The sequence below is a fragment of the Centroberyx gerrardi genome, chromosome 18, assembly GCF_048128805.1.
Source record: "Centroberyx gerrardi isolate f3 chromosome 18, fCenGer3.hap1.cur.20231027, whole genome shotgun sequence".
In the NCBI taxonomy this organism is placed as follows: domain Eukaryota; kingdom Metazoa; phylum Chordata; class Actinopteri; order Beryciformes; family Berycidae; genus Centroberyx; species Centroberyx gerrardi.
This window is the reverse complement of record NC_136014.1, coordinates 3,219,358-3,233,761: the sequence shown is the minus strand read 5'-3', so window position 1 is coordinate 3,233,761 and position 14,404 is coordinate 3,219,358. Positions and strand designations below refer to the sequence as shown.

At 41.1% G+C, this 14,404-nt stretch overlaps 1 protein-coding gene across 1 annotated transcript in view; it reads right to left on the bottom strand.

The window, feature by feature from the left end:
• The window catches only part of tbc1d32 (TBC1 domain family, member 32), a 107,982-nt gene extending 94,541 nt beyond the window's left edge, over positions 1 to 13,441 (bottom strand). The window contains exons 1-12 of the mRNA XM_078289717.1: positions 13,287 to 13,441; positions 12,381 to 12,545; positions 11,005 to 11,182; positions 10,083 to 10,154; positions 9,813 to 9,938; positions 8,934 to 9,012; positions 8,348 to 8,451; positions 7,676 to 7,737; positions 6,959 to 7,109; positions 6,700 to 6,759; positions 5,132 to 5,234; positions 2,722 to 2,859 (exon numbers count right to left, since the gene is read on the bottom strand). Coding sequence (XP_078145843.1) covers positions 2,722 to 2,859; positions 5,132 to 5,234; positions 6,700 to 6,759; positions 6,959 to 7,109; positions 7,676 to 7,737; positions 8,348 to 8,451; positions 8,934 to 9,012; positions 9,813 to 9,938; positions 10,083 to 10,154; positions 11,005 to 11,182; positions 12,381 to 12,545; positions 13,287 to 13,441 — 1,393 coding nt within the window. The remainder of the gene's footprint in view (positions 1 to 2,721; positions 2,860 to 5,131; positions 5,235 to 6,699; positions 6,760 to 6,958; positions 7,110 to 7,675; positions 7,738 to 8,347; positions 8,452 to 8,933; positions 9,013 to 9,812; positions 9,939 to 10,082; positions 10,155 to 11,004; positions 11,183 to 12,380; positions 12,546 to 13,286) is intronic.
• Between the last annotated feature and the right edge of the window lie 963 nt (positions 13,442 to 14,404).

Below are 14,404 nucleotides of genomic sequence, written 5' to 3'. Positions count from 1 at the left end.
ATATTTGAGAAATTCCATGACCAATGGGAACCCTGCATTTAAGACTTTTTCAGATTATAAGACAGACAAGCTCCAGTGTCCGCTTTATTCTTTGCACAGAAATGTAGTTTTAAATGAGAGACATAAACTTCTTCCTCAAATATGTTGGTACTGGACAATAGTCCAATCACAACAATCCCAAAACAATAGTTGAAACTGGTTCAGATGCTGGCATGGGGGTGAGAAACTGATCGGGGGTCTGGCTTTAAGACGAGCAGGGGCTGGATGTGAATGTGGGAGTGGGCCTTGAGTTGCTCATCAACAGGCCTGCATCCCCAAAGCATGAAGCTTATCAGCGCTATCATTCTAACTTCAGTAAATTGACTGTTGTCAGACTGACGCAGTCTGAGAGACACAGACTGATAGGAGGGCGACTTATGGGTAAATAATATAATAATAATAGTTAAGGAGGGACAGCAGTAGAAAATTAGTCTGTCCACATAGCATTCCAGCCATTACACAACTTTATCAAAGGAGTCATTAAACTGGGGTGGAGGGTGGGACATCATTGCACCGTACTGGAAGGAGTGGTCATAAGTCTGTAGTGGAAAGGATAGTTAATGACTACATTCAAACAAAGGGATGGGGATGGGAACTGCTTTGAATTTTGCCCATGTGTACGCTGATCCAACTCACTCCTACGTGAGTTTATCTGCTGTAACGTTTGAAGGAATTAATTTATTGTAAAATAACTGAGGGAGGGATGAATAGGAACAAAACATTTGCGCAGGGCAATAAAATACACTTTGTCATCATTATAGAAAAATAAATTGAATAATAAAGAAGATCAGAACAGAGCACCAACAGCTGTATCATGTTAACAGCTTTGATTAGATAGGGCCCACTTTAAAGTGTGCACTACGTTCAACCTGTAGCATCCAGGGCAGCTCCCCAACTGGTCAAATATGTAGTAAAACCTGTTAATGTAATAAATTACCACATAATCTAACATCACACTATAGCAATTATGACTTTATCAGTAAAAATTATGTTACAGCCCATATAATTGTGTAATACGTTATGACGTTCTGTCTCACTAAACGCTCAGTCGGTGGACATTCCATTCCTTGATTGGACGTAGCTCAACAACGTTCAATATGATGTATGCGATTGGACTGATCAAATGCTCTTGAGCATGTTTCCATTCGCTGCCTGTCAATCAATGACCAGGAGCAGTAGAATGACATGACAGATATGATGCAAGAGGGTAATCACTTCTGGCAACCAGACAACCAGACGAAGAAACCGACGGGGGATGCAGTGTGTGTGTGTGTGTGTGTGTGTGTGTGTGTGTGTGTGTGTGTGGGTGTGTGTGCGCATGATTACGAGAGAGTGCGTGAGAGACAGAGTGAGTGAGTACTATGCAAGTGGCAGAGATTGTGTTGCATGTTTGTATGCTTCAATGAGAGTGTGTGTGTGTGTGTTGGAGAGGTGAGATGCTTGGGATATATATTTTATCAGACTGATCGTTTGGCGATAGATGGAATTGTACACATGTGAAGTAGAAAACATATTAAACCAGTCCTCTACCCAAAGTGGACAAATATTTTCTTGCAGCACTGAGGTTTGGAGCTGTGTACAAGCCATATTTTTTGTATCCGTTTTATGAACTTAAAGCTGCACTAAGAGAAATTTTCTGACCACTATATGGCGACAGAAACCGCAACCCATTTGCAAATAAAGCACAGCAAAGCCACTGCACTACAGAGGCCTGCTAAGGACAATCCTAGCAAAGCACCGCGCATAAAGGCTAATAGCTAAGCTAAATGTACCTACAGAGAAGTGTCGCCGGTTACCAGTCTCACACCCGCTGAAGGTTACATGTCCCACAATGATAAGTGAAGAGATAGTTAGCAAGTTTACTAGTTTAGGAAGTTTACTCGCTCACTTCATCAATTCCGCCATTACAATTTTTTTTCAGGAATGGGAAACAGCGAGGGAGACAAGCCAGTTTAAAAAAAAATGAAAAGCTACTGAATGGCGCGGGAGGAGCTTCGTTCCGGAGCGGAATTTGACAACAAGCTTTAGAAAAGAGGTGAAAACAACAACACAGCTGCTGCTGTGTGGATATTGGTTTATATCATTATGTCTCAATGAAATCTCCACATAGCACGTTAGTTTCAGGATTGGTTATAAGGTCTGATATCGCTTATTGCAGGTTTAAGTGTATCAGTTGCTTTATCATTGTCCCCTGATTCAGCACTTGGAATGCAACGTGTTTGAAACAAGCAGACATCAATATTTTACATGACAAAAAGTGGCTACAATAAAGAACGGCAAAAGGAAGATATACTTCTCCACGTGTTTCATTTATGACTTTTCATCACCATTGCATGTTCTGATAATATTCAAAGAGCAAAAACTTGCCTGGTGCTTTAAAATGTGCAATAGAGATTGATGACGAGTCGTATTTTTTGTGTTAAACAGGAATCTGTTTAACACCTAATTAAATTTAAATTTGTATGGCCTTACAAGACATTACATCATTAGTCATTATTACATTAGTTAAAAAGGAAAGGCTTAGGAAAGTAATAATTGCCAGGTAATGTAATAAGGTGATGTTATTACATTATCAGGCAATTCATGACATTATCAGCTCAGAGTGAACTCACTGAAACTGAGTGTAATTATCAAAGTACAGGTGTTTACAACTATATAGAGGAAAAAAATCCAGCACCGCACCTTTGCGCTTCCTGACTTTGATGGGGAAGAGCTTTCTCCCATTGGTGTAGATGAGGACTTTCCCCAGGACACACAGTGAGTGAACAAAGAAGGCATATTCCAGCTCTTTCCCTGTGTACACACTCCTCTGGACTGAGCCTGCAACATGCACAGAAGCAACACAACAACTTCAACATCGCATCATAGTACTATCAACCTTTATCTCCCTTTACTCAGAATTTAGTACAACTATCAAACAAACTTATTCCTTTTGCATTTACAAAAACAAAACTTTAACAGAGAGGAAATGAAAAAGTCCAGGAAAAATCTAGACTTTTTATCTTTTTATCTTTATGCTGTTATCGTGTGTCCAGTTTTCTTTACGCCCACATATTGTTCCTGCTGTCAGCAGATGTTGGAGGGGAAGGCACAGAGGAAAACAGTAGGAGGAAGATAGAAGAAATAGCTATGGTTCTATCCAAATGTCAAGTGAATTTGTCAAAGTCGTGCCGCAAACAATAAAAGGCAAATTAGGTGCGTTTCCATCAGCTGGGTTGAAGTGAATAAATCGCTTCCTGAATGTCAGAAAAAAATCCACAAGAAAAATGGAAAAGAGTCTTTCAAGTATTGATTGGACAAGTTTTTGTTGTTCTTCAGTGTCAACTAGTGTTGGTCATATTTCAAGCTTTCTTGTGAAGATGAAAACAAAGAACTGGTCAATATTCTAATGTACCAACTAATGGCCATTCAACCATGATGGATGCCTTGTACATTGGAGAATCAACACGTACAACATTTCTGGATATACAAAGCCACTTTTGAACTGTTATGCAATGAGACTGACAAAAGGGCAGAAAAAATCCATCGCAACCTCGCAATTCGTCCAAGGTGCATGAATCAAAAAGAACCAAAGGAGTAAAAATCAGTAAAACTCAGCTATCCATAAAGAGCAATTGCCAAAGGTTTATTATTAAAAACAGAAGCTTTTTGGGTGCACTTTCTTCATTCCTTTGGTACAATGACATTGAACAAGATTGGAGAGAGTGGGATGGAGTGTAAAAAGTGAATGAATGACCAATGTAAGAGGAAAAGATTGACATGCCAAGTCAATAAAGTGAAGTAAAAGAGGAAGCAAGTGAGGCGAGGGAGAGAGACGTTGTGTTAGACTTGCGGGCATTCATCCGTCGACGGTCGGCTGACAAGTGGGTATACAGCGGAGGAGGAGGTACAGTGAAAGGAACAACACGAGTAGAGGCGGTGAGTTGCGGCCGCACTAAAAGCGTCTGCTTATGTAAAGCCGGGTCCACTTGTACAAAGACGAGCGTCCTTGTGCGCGTGTACTCGTCAAAGCCAGCGCGGCTATTGAAGGTGGATGAAGTAAAATGTAGCTTGTTGAGACCGCAGAATAGCAAAGAGAGCCCTTGTTCTTTTCTGAGGAGCGTATCAGTGGCGGGGAGTGTGCGTATCTCCGCTTATCCGCGACAAGGTCAAGATGTTCAGTCTCTAGGAGCCAGCTGGCTTACAGGAGATAAAGCACAACAAAAAAAAGTGCTGACATTCACCTACACCTCCTTCTTTCCCTCTTTTTACCACTCTCAATTTTATTGAATTCACTGTTAAAAGGTGCTACGTGTAGCATTTTAACATCAATAAATCATTAGCACATTAATTTTGAGACATTAGTATGATTACAGTAAACAAACAAGACCTTCCCTGAGAGGATTGACAGCTTTTTACATTGTGTGCCACCTGGTCGGATTTGGCGGGAAATCTGCTGAATTGCTTTATGGCACGAAACAGGAAGAGGGCGCTGTTCTTTTAGTGCGAAGCTAAAGCTTTCAGAGTTTCTGGCAATGGCAGATAGAAGGAGTGAAAGGCAGATGGAAAAATTCAACAAGTCAAGCGGGCCGCACATAAAAAAAATTGCCTAACTAGTCTATATGGTCATTTCTGTTGATGAAGTTTGAGTTTCTGTAGGTGGCTTCTCTTTGTCTGTTCAGCCATGGTGGCTATCGCTGTTCATGCTAGCTACCCAGTTCTTCTTCTATTTATTCCAAACATCTATTTATTCACTCTTTCCATCACTCTTTCCTCTCCACCCCTCTCTCTCCATCTCCGTCCTGATAACAGCAGGAACAGTATGTGGGCATGAAGTCGACTGGATAAATGACGACAGCAAAGTCAAGGTGCAAATACATTTAGCACCCACAGACTTTTAATGAAGCATTACTTTGTCATTAGGCCTTCAGAGCGGTTCAGCCTGTACATATCATTTGTTTGGTTTATTTCACAGCACACATTAAATCAGGGTTACTGCAAATGTGCTGGAGAGTCAGACTGTTGAAGTGAAGATTGGCATTAGCTCAGCATGTCTTGGACAATCCTTGAACCTGTAAAAGAAATCATGTGTTTTATGGGCTGTTTTACTTACATGAGTTCTGTTGCTCCACTGACTGGGTCAGATCAGTTGTCTCATTGGTGAAACGTTCACAGGACTCGCTGTAATGAATACACTGCTGAAGGGCTGCTACAATCTGAAACAAAAACACAGATTCGAAGATTAAAACAATGCGTTTCGGTGGCTGAACATTTCTCATTGGCTGAACAAAATATCAAACACCATTACTAACATGCGTACAATTCTGGGAGTTGTTGTTTCAGAGCTGCCAAATTTAGATGCATCTATCAAATGACCAAAAAGGGGTTACTGGAGGATTAAGACAGAATATCAATGCAACCCCATCTCATCGAACCTCACAATCAGTATCTTTACGGCTGGAATCGGTCTTAGTTTTCATCTGCATTCAGAGCACCTTAGAGATTCCGACACGCTGCAACGCAAAAGTACTTTTAGGCTTAAGAAACGTTATTGACAGTTACTTTAGAGAAAGTTGCTCGGGTGATTCCCCCATAATCCTCTCTGAAGTCAGGAGTGTACAGGGAATAGGGTTTGAGAGAGAGGTTTAGGATTGCAGAATCAATTCCTCATTAATCTCAATTTGGAACTCGTTACAGCCCCCGGTGTTTCGAAGACACCCAAGTTGACCTGAGCGATTTGGCTGTATGAATTACACATACCCACGAATGCAGGGTGCGAAATTCACAGCAGTCGCCTCTCTAGTTTAGTTTGTCTATTCTATCAAACACTGACTTTGATTTTGTTTGGCAGGTGAATAGGAGTAGGACTAGTAGTGAACAAGGCTAGTAAACATTGGATTTCCCCAAAAACATCTTGCCAAGTAAGAGTTAGGGGTTCAGTGCACCACAAAACAATTCTGAAAGTCTGAAAAGTCTGGTATCACAGGGATAAGTAACACCATATATTTTTTCTTATTGCACTTGTTTTGCCCGCACTAGTGGTTAGGATGTCTGAGTGGTCTAGGGCAGAAAGGAAGTATAAATTCAGCTACTGTTGGAGGTCAAATTCAAAGGAGAAACAAAACTGTCGCTACCTCACCTTGCAACCAAGGTGCAAGAACTATAAAAAGGTAGAAAGGAAGAACACATTCAGCTACGCTTGGAAGCCGATGGGTGAACAAGGAAAAGGTACAAAGAAAGAATAAATTCAGTCCAAGAGTAGCTGAATTTGTTCCTTTCTACCTTTTTCTAGTTTATCCATCAAAGTCCAACAGTGACTAAGTTTGTCCTTTTCTACTTTTTTCTAGTCCATCCATCGGAGCCCAAGGATAGCTAAATTTGTTCCTTTCTACCTTTTTCTAGTTCATCCATCGGCCTCCAAGAGTAGCTGAATTTGTTCTTCCTTTCTACTTTTTACTTTTACTTTAGTTCACGCACCTTGGCTGTAAGGCGAGGTAGCGACAGTTTAGTTTTTCTTGTGAGTGGTCTCAAATTGGAGGCATGGGTTCGAATTTCACTTCTGACAAGCAGTTATGATGCTCGTTGTTTCCCTACGACGCCAGACTTTTCAGACACCCTATAAACCAAGGTTCTACAAAGAAGTGGGTGAGAGAGTTACTGATCATTGATTGAATCACTCACCAGAGACTTGTATTTTCTCTCCAGGAGTCTGAAAACCACAGTCCTACTGTAGTAACCATGCTGAGAGAGGGAGGGGTGGGGAGATCAAGGAAAAGACAAAACAGGATATGTGATGCAATATGTGAGAGAGATAAAGTGTGAAAAAGAGAGAAAGAGATAAGCAAAGCAATAATATTATGCAATATCTTCACCAGAACACACTACTATACACAACAAACTCAACACAAAACACAAACCCTTGTTTAGTAGCAATACACACCATCCACTTTTTAAACCAGGTAGCTTTAATATCCAGTAAGGCCAGCAGGTGGACGGGTTCCAGGGCTTTCTCAGTCCCTGGTGAGGTTAAGCCGTGTTCTGGGTGTAAGGACAAGAGGGAGAAAGTGCTCTCTATAACTTCCTCCATATACCTAGAGAAGGGGAGGAAGAAGGAGACCAGAGTCAATATGTTAAGCTTGAGCCATGACTTTCCGTTACCTAAAAAATGTTCTTCCTTCCTGGTTTGTTCATGTTCTTTTTCTAAAGGGGGTGAGCATTCTAGTTTCCACTCCAGTTGGGCTGAAAACCATCTAAGGCAATGCATGAAGTAGGTTGAAACAAAATACATTCTGGTATATTTCTGTAAAGTGGCCCATTTGTAAAATTCCCTCATATTCCCCGACTTCCCCAGAGAATTTATCACATTCCCTCACTTTCCCTGTCTGGAATACAAAATATCATGATATTCCAGAAATGAATGAATGAAACATGACCAGTGGGAACCCTGCATACAAATGTGAAAAAGGTTAACGTTTGTAGTCTCTCATGGAACAATGAATATCAATTTTGTAGGGCCACTTGCAATGTCTGCTAGTGTTTTCTTTTGGCTTTGGCATTGGTTGATTGTACAAACAATGCAGTTACCCCTTGTGATAATCAATAAATAAATGAAAAGAAATTTGGGGAAAATCCAAAAGTCGTGTGGGGGACAACTCACTTCTCTGGGTGGCGGATCCAAAAGGTCGTCACCTCCTTTTGAAAGTCATTCATCAATCGCATCTGGAGACAGATAGAGACAGAGAGCAAAATATAAAACAAAAGAAACAAAGAATATTATCACAAAATATTCTGATTTTTAAAAATATTTTCTCATTTGTATATATTGCATATATCTTAACTTATTTGCATACTGCATATACACTACTATTTTCATATGTACATTTTTTTGTCAGATTTTTCATTCGCTTTCATTGCCTCAGTATGTGCTCCTGCTGTCATTTTGCACACCTTGCATAAATGCTGTGAATTAATATAGTTTTCATCCTTATATTTTTACTAAATATGTTCTGGTGTTGAAATTGTCAGCTGTGTTATGCTTAATACTTCCAGTTTGCTCTATTCTTATCTATATTCTATTTGTCTCTAAAATCTAATGAAGACCAGTTAAGATGATTTTTTAACTGATGTGGGAAAATAAAGAACAGGAGAAGCTGTACACTGTATTCAAATGGTTATATGTCCCATGGTAGTATTTCTCACAAGACAATGGTAACACTGATACAAACAACTGCATAAATAAGGAACTGCATGCTCCAACAGCAGCGTAATGTTGGGCATAATGGAGTACCTTTTGTATTATTACACACTCTACAGGTATAGGATGCTGTACCTGTTTGAGAAGACGACTGATGTCAGGTCTGTTGATATCGATGCCAGCTGAGCCAGTTGGAAAACTCAGCTTGTGAGACAGGAAATTAGACTCCACACTTTTAGCTGCATGTCAAAAGACAAAATGGAAAATATATACTATTATACATAATACATGGACAAGTATTCTAAAAATGAAATGACAAATGACAATGGCAGGGTTCCCACTGTGGCTCTGATGTAAAATTCCTTGACTTTTTCTTGACTTTCCATATCTGAGCACTTCCATGTCCTTAAAATGTTCTTCCTTCAGGGTTTGTTAATGTTGGTTTCCACTCTACATACTGTACACTCTGCTACATTCCTGTAAAGTGAACCATTTGTAAAATTTCCTGATATTCCCTGACTTCACCAGAGGATTTATCAAATTCCCTGACTTTCCCTGTCTGGAAAACACCTCTCAAGGTTCCATGGATATTCCAGCAATTCCATGACCAGTCGGAACCCATTTTTAACGATGAAAAATGCCTTCGCTTTGCAATTTCATAAATGCAGATACATGGCAATGCAGCCTCAGTAATGCAACCGAGCGCGTTAGACTGGCCTACCCAGACTGGTGTAGATCTCTCGTGTCACATTCAATGGTGAGGAGGAGAAGGTTTTGGCAAAGAACCGAAGTACCTTATCCTGAGGGAGGGTGAGGGAGACGGCAAAAGCATGAGTTATCAGTAAACACACACCCACGCACACACACAGTTTACTCATTTAAAATCAGGTGATGAGTCAGAAAACAGTGAAGACAAGTTCCCTAGGTCTTTGTTTGTTGTCTTTCAGAATTGTTACCTGAATTACCTTATTGTTACCTGAATTTTGGTTCATTGTTCAATAACTGCAAATATGCTCGTACTTTCCTACCCATATTAGTAATTCTTTGACTCCGTTTTCTTTTGTCTGCACATTGTCTTTTGTCTGTGTTTGTTTCATGATTGTATTCGCTTTTCTCCTCTGACCACAAATTTATTTGTAGTACTTGGACCCATTGTTAGCAGCAAGAGGCCTAGCAACGAGAGTTGACTCACGAGCCAATACTGTCTGTGGGTCCAAGTACTACAGGTATGTAAGAGTCAAAGTATATATAGGTCCAAAAATCGCCAAACATATCCTTTAAACTTGAAGATCAGTTGTCATCTGTGTGTTTTTCTAGTCTCTAGTCAGTATTGGCCACAGGGGAGCATTACAATTGCAGGACAAAAACAAAGTGACATATTTGTTACTTATGGGCTCTTGTTTTCTCCCCAAACAAGTGGGTTTTTTTGGTAAATTGTTTCTATGGCTGAAATTGTCAGTAAAAAATGACCTGAGTCATTTTTATAACTAACCCTATAAATAACAACAATGTGAACTTGCGGGCCGCAGGTCAGAATCCACAGAGCTGTTGTAAGCATCCAGCTACTGCAGCCAGTGGATGAAGCTGCTCGAGGACTCACGCTGAGGTCGGGGTCGGGCTCGGCCAGGGCTGCACAGAGGTTCCTGCGCAGGCTGCTCCAGCTCTCGCAGCTCAGCACATCAGACGGAGGGGCGCAGCACAGGGCCTGCAGCGCCTCCCAACGCACCTGCACGCCACAGAAACATCACCTAACCTGCACTGCACGTTAACATCACCTGCACAGCACTACGCATGCATCCACAGTGCACTAACTATGCAAAAAGACAATAAAACAATGTTGTCATATCTATGAATAAGCGACCATTTCTACCTCTTTGGGTCTGCTGGAGTCAAGTTTTTCAGCTAAGGCTTGCAGCTGCTCTTGTTTGATGAATGCATAGCTCTGGAAAAGAAAATGGAGATGCAATAGGCCCAGCTGTTGGAAATATTGGAAAACAACTAGGGAGACAACATTAAATAAGATAAAACACAAGTGCTCCTGAGTGGAAGAGTTTTTGAGCGTGATGTACATTTATAATGAGCTTTCATCACTGTGTGATAGCAACGTGCCAATCAAGTCAGAGGTCACTGGGTAGATCCACGCTTTGCCCTACAATCCGCCATAAATCAACACGAGTGCATGGAAAAGAACAGGCTGTCCAAAGAACAGCAGCCAAGCCAAATGCTAGTCCAGCGATTGAATCTGAGATACAATATTTGTGCTTTATTTCAGCTATTATGAATGCTTAAGCTACACAAAGAGTTGTGGTTAATCCAAGGCCTATCCCAGAAGTCTGCAGTGTTGGAAATTATAAATGGGCAGTAGAAGAAAAAGGACAACAGCAAATTCATCGTTTTGAGAGATGATGTCCTCGTGTTTGTCATATTGTGTTAACTCTGTTCTGTGTTAATCTAAGAGTTGACATGCATGTGGCTCTTACTGTGACCAAATGGAAGTGCAGTAATGTAATCCAACATAAGAAAATAAAACCAACAGCACTGCCGGTCCCATTCACATCTTTTGGTTAAACTACACCGGATGTACAGAATATGTCAACACCATGATCTAATTCCATATTTGCATTTAGAGATAAATATGAAGATAAACCTGTCATTATCTGATGGAAAATTAAGACCTCTAAAAGACATTTCCATAATTTTTAGGCCTGAAATTGAGATAATTTAAGACTTTTTCAGACTTTTTAAGGACCTGCACATACTGTTGTTTCCATCAGTGTGTATCCGTCACTCACCTGGTTGAAGGAGGAGTCGCTGTCGGAGCAGTTGTCGGTGTACTGGCTGTTGGACTGGCCGTGCTGCTTCTCGCGGTGCATCTCCTCCTTCCTCAGCTGGTCCTCCTCGAATTTGTCGATTAAAGACTCCACCACCACGATCATGGTGTTCTTCAGGGTTTGCATCATCTGCTCGTATCTGTCACGGAGAGAGAGAAAGTGCATTAGTGTACCATGAGTGAGAGAAATGTATTTCAGAGTGTGTTATCTGAGAGTGTATGAGTGTATGATTCAGAACTCAGCCGACACAGAGGCTCTGTGGTGATTTGTTTTCCCAAAGAGTGCATGACATGTGCTACTAAAGTGAAAGATTAATGCTGCATTCCATTAAATGTCAGGAATTGGAAATTCCCAGCTGGTCCAATTCAGTAAAACCAGGAGAAAAACACTGACACCCAAGAGATTATATTATTATATTTGGCAATATAATAATATAACCTCTGGGTTAAGAAATCTTGCCGAGTTTCCTACTTGAAATTCTGACTTGAAAGGCCATTCCATTGCATTTTTCCTAGTAGGAAGTCGGAAATTCTGACGTTTCGACCCCTCTGGAACTCAGTATAAGGAGCGCATGGAAAAGGTTTAGGATCCTGATCTATGAAAATAATTGAAAATGCCCATAACTATCAATATCGTGAAACTCAAGGGATACTAAGTGCCATCATTTACATTTAGGGGCATAAGCTACTAACATGGGAACACTGTATACCAAAAGCTGACCCAGCTATCATTGTTTGGTTTGAAAACAAGCAGGTTAGTGAAGTATTACGCAATTTCAATCAGGAAAACTACTTATCATTCATTCATTCATGCTTTCTCTTTACCCAATCAGAGTTGGTGAACACTTTCCCTCTTTTTCCAGAGAACCAATCAGAGTTAGCCATCACTTCCCTCTCTTTTTCAGAGAGCCAATCGTCTAAGTGACGGGAGTATACACACGTCACCTACTATGCTATTGTGCTACTCACAGAACTATGCTGTATGCTGCTGTCATTCCAGTCGCTGTGCTTACCTTCGTCCCTCCTCCACCCCATCACCACCAATGTCCAGGCTCCAGAGGAACTCCCCAGGGGACATCCTAATTCCATGTCCATCCCGGAACTCCTCCACGAATGGGAGGAGTTCCTCCATGGAGCTTACGCCAAAGTTTCCATCTCGTTTCATGTCATGAATAAAGTTTTTCATTTGAGCATTCATCCTAGTCTCTCCTGATTGAATCACTTCTGAGAGGCTAGACTTCGCAACTGCTACTGACTAATTAACTGTCTATTCCATTTTTTGTGGATGACGGGTTGTTCTCGTCTTCGACTCTATCATTTCCCGAGGTCTGTACTCACTCAGCTGACTCCCTGGTCCTTCGGGTGACGACATGGATCAGGGTGTCGTGACCTGAGCCGATGCCGTGCTGCGCGTCTCCTCTGGCCAAGTTCTCGGTCTCCTCCTCCACCACCGCTCCCAAAGAGCTCTCCACATACTGACGCAGGTACTTGACAAACTCATAACTGGTAATGGAAGGAGAGGCATGGTAGTTAGTAGGGTTAGACTGATATTTTGGGCAGATATTGGCCTTTTATTTTTTTTTTTTTAAATAAAAAAATTAGGTATCAGCCAGTCAGTGTTATCCACCTATGCTCTGATGGATATGATGCAGTTTCGCTTTTTACATATCTATTGTAGAGTTGATCAATACTACACTAGTTGTCTATGAGAAGCCCTTATCCTGAATTGATTCTAATGCAACATTTTGATCAGATTCCACCTAAGTATGCATGGATATTATTATCACTATCATCCTGTGAGTTTCAGTGTTCCCATGGTCTAAATGCTGTTTCAGAGGCTTTTCCACACTGCCAAGAATACAATTCTGGGGGAAATACTGAATAATTTTTGAACATTTTCTGGCATGAAAATGGTCAAATGTAGAAATATTAAATATCAATCTGGTTGATATTTGGTTATTATGGTTGATATAACCATAGTCTTGGTTTCATCCAAGATTAACAATATCAGCAGACTACTTACAGTACTCATACTATGACAAAATGTGTAGAACCTAATTATTGGACTGATTTAAGAATATATCAAGACTTGCACAATACTAGTAACCTGCTGATTTGCTCCCTTTACAGAAATGTACAAATGCACAAACGTTATCAAGCTGGTTTAAAGTTACTGCGGAACCTCTGTGTGTCTGTCGGTCTGTTTTGTGTTGGGTTGTGTTGTGTTGTGTCCGCTGGACTTACTTGTGGAAGTTCTTGTCAGTCTCCTCCAGGTGAAGCAGGATCTCTTCGGCACATTCGACGGATGGAGCGCCAGAGATCCTGTCCTTGATGCTCTTCAGCAGCTGCCTGAGCAGGGACTGCAGCTCCACCTCATGCTCAGCTGACAACTCAGACATTTCTGCAAAAGGAAGAGAACAGGGATAGTTGATGGTTTTCTAGGGCTTTGCTGTCTGCAAATGTAGGGCAAATGTATGTGTGTTTTGGGGGGTGACAGAAAATTCAGTTATCCCTGCCTAGTTAGCTTGGTGTAGCTAGCTAGCATATGACTTTAATTACGCCTAATGTCAACCAAGGTACGAGCTAACAAGAGTTTGGCACATAACTTCTACGGCAGCAGGTGTGCTTGTGTTCGTTAATTTGGCTAACGCTAGCTAATGCAGCATTGTAACATACATGCAAAATGCCAACATTTGCGGCCATATTGGGAAACTAAACAACACGCTTCTGCAAAAACAACTAAACAAGATATCATACGCGGTACATGATAATTCCATACCTTGTTTTCGTGCTGAATAACAGCTTTTCAGCCAGGTACCATTTTGCCGGACTTGCCACTGTGACAGCCCCGTCTCTATGGAAACCTGCATCCAGCGTTAACTGCGGTGCATTGTGGGATGGTCAAACAAGCCCAATGTGCCTTCAGGTACTGTCGGAAATATCGTTGCTACACTTGAGCTGACATGAATGACCCAACAAAGTAGGAGATATGACTGGGGAAGTCGGGGTATATCTGTGATAGTGGTTGTCGAGGTGTGACGTTTGGAGCGGAGAGCATGGCTGATACACATTTTATCCTCTCCATTCTGCACAACTTAGTACTGCTCTACTGCTTGATTTCTCTAATAAAAAAAAGCCATAAAAAGCTACTTTTTTCTGGTGTCCATATTGTTATGATTTCCCGACCAAAAGCACTTGAATGCGTGATAAGTCTTATCTAGGATTGCTGAGCTCAGAAGTAAGATATTTGCCAGGCTTGATTTGCTGTAAAACATTAATTTAAATGTATCACTCACTAAGTGCATGTGTGTTAAGTGTGAAAGGGCTGATCAGAAGCAGCCAGAGTCTACAGGAAATTCGTG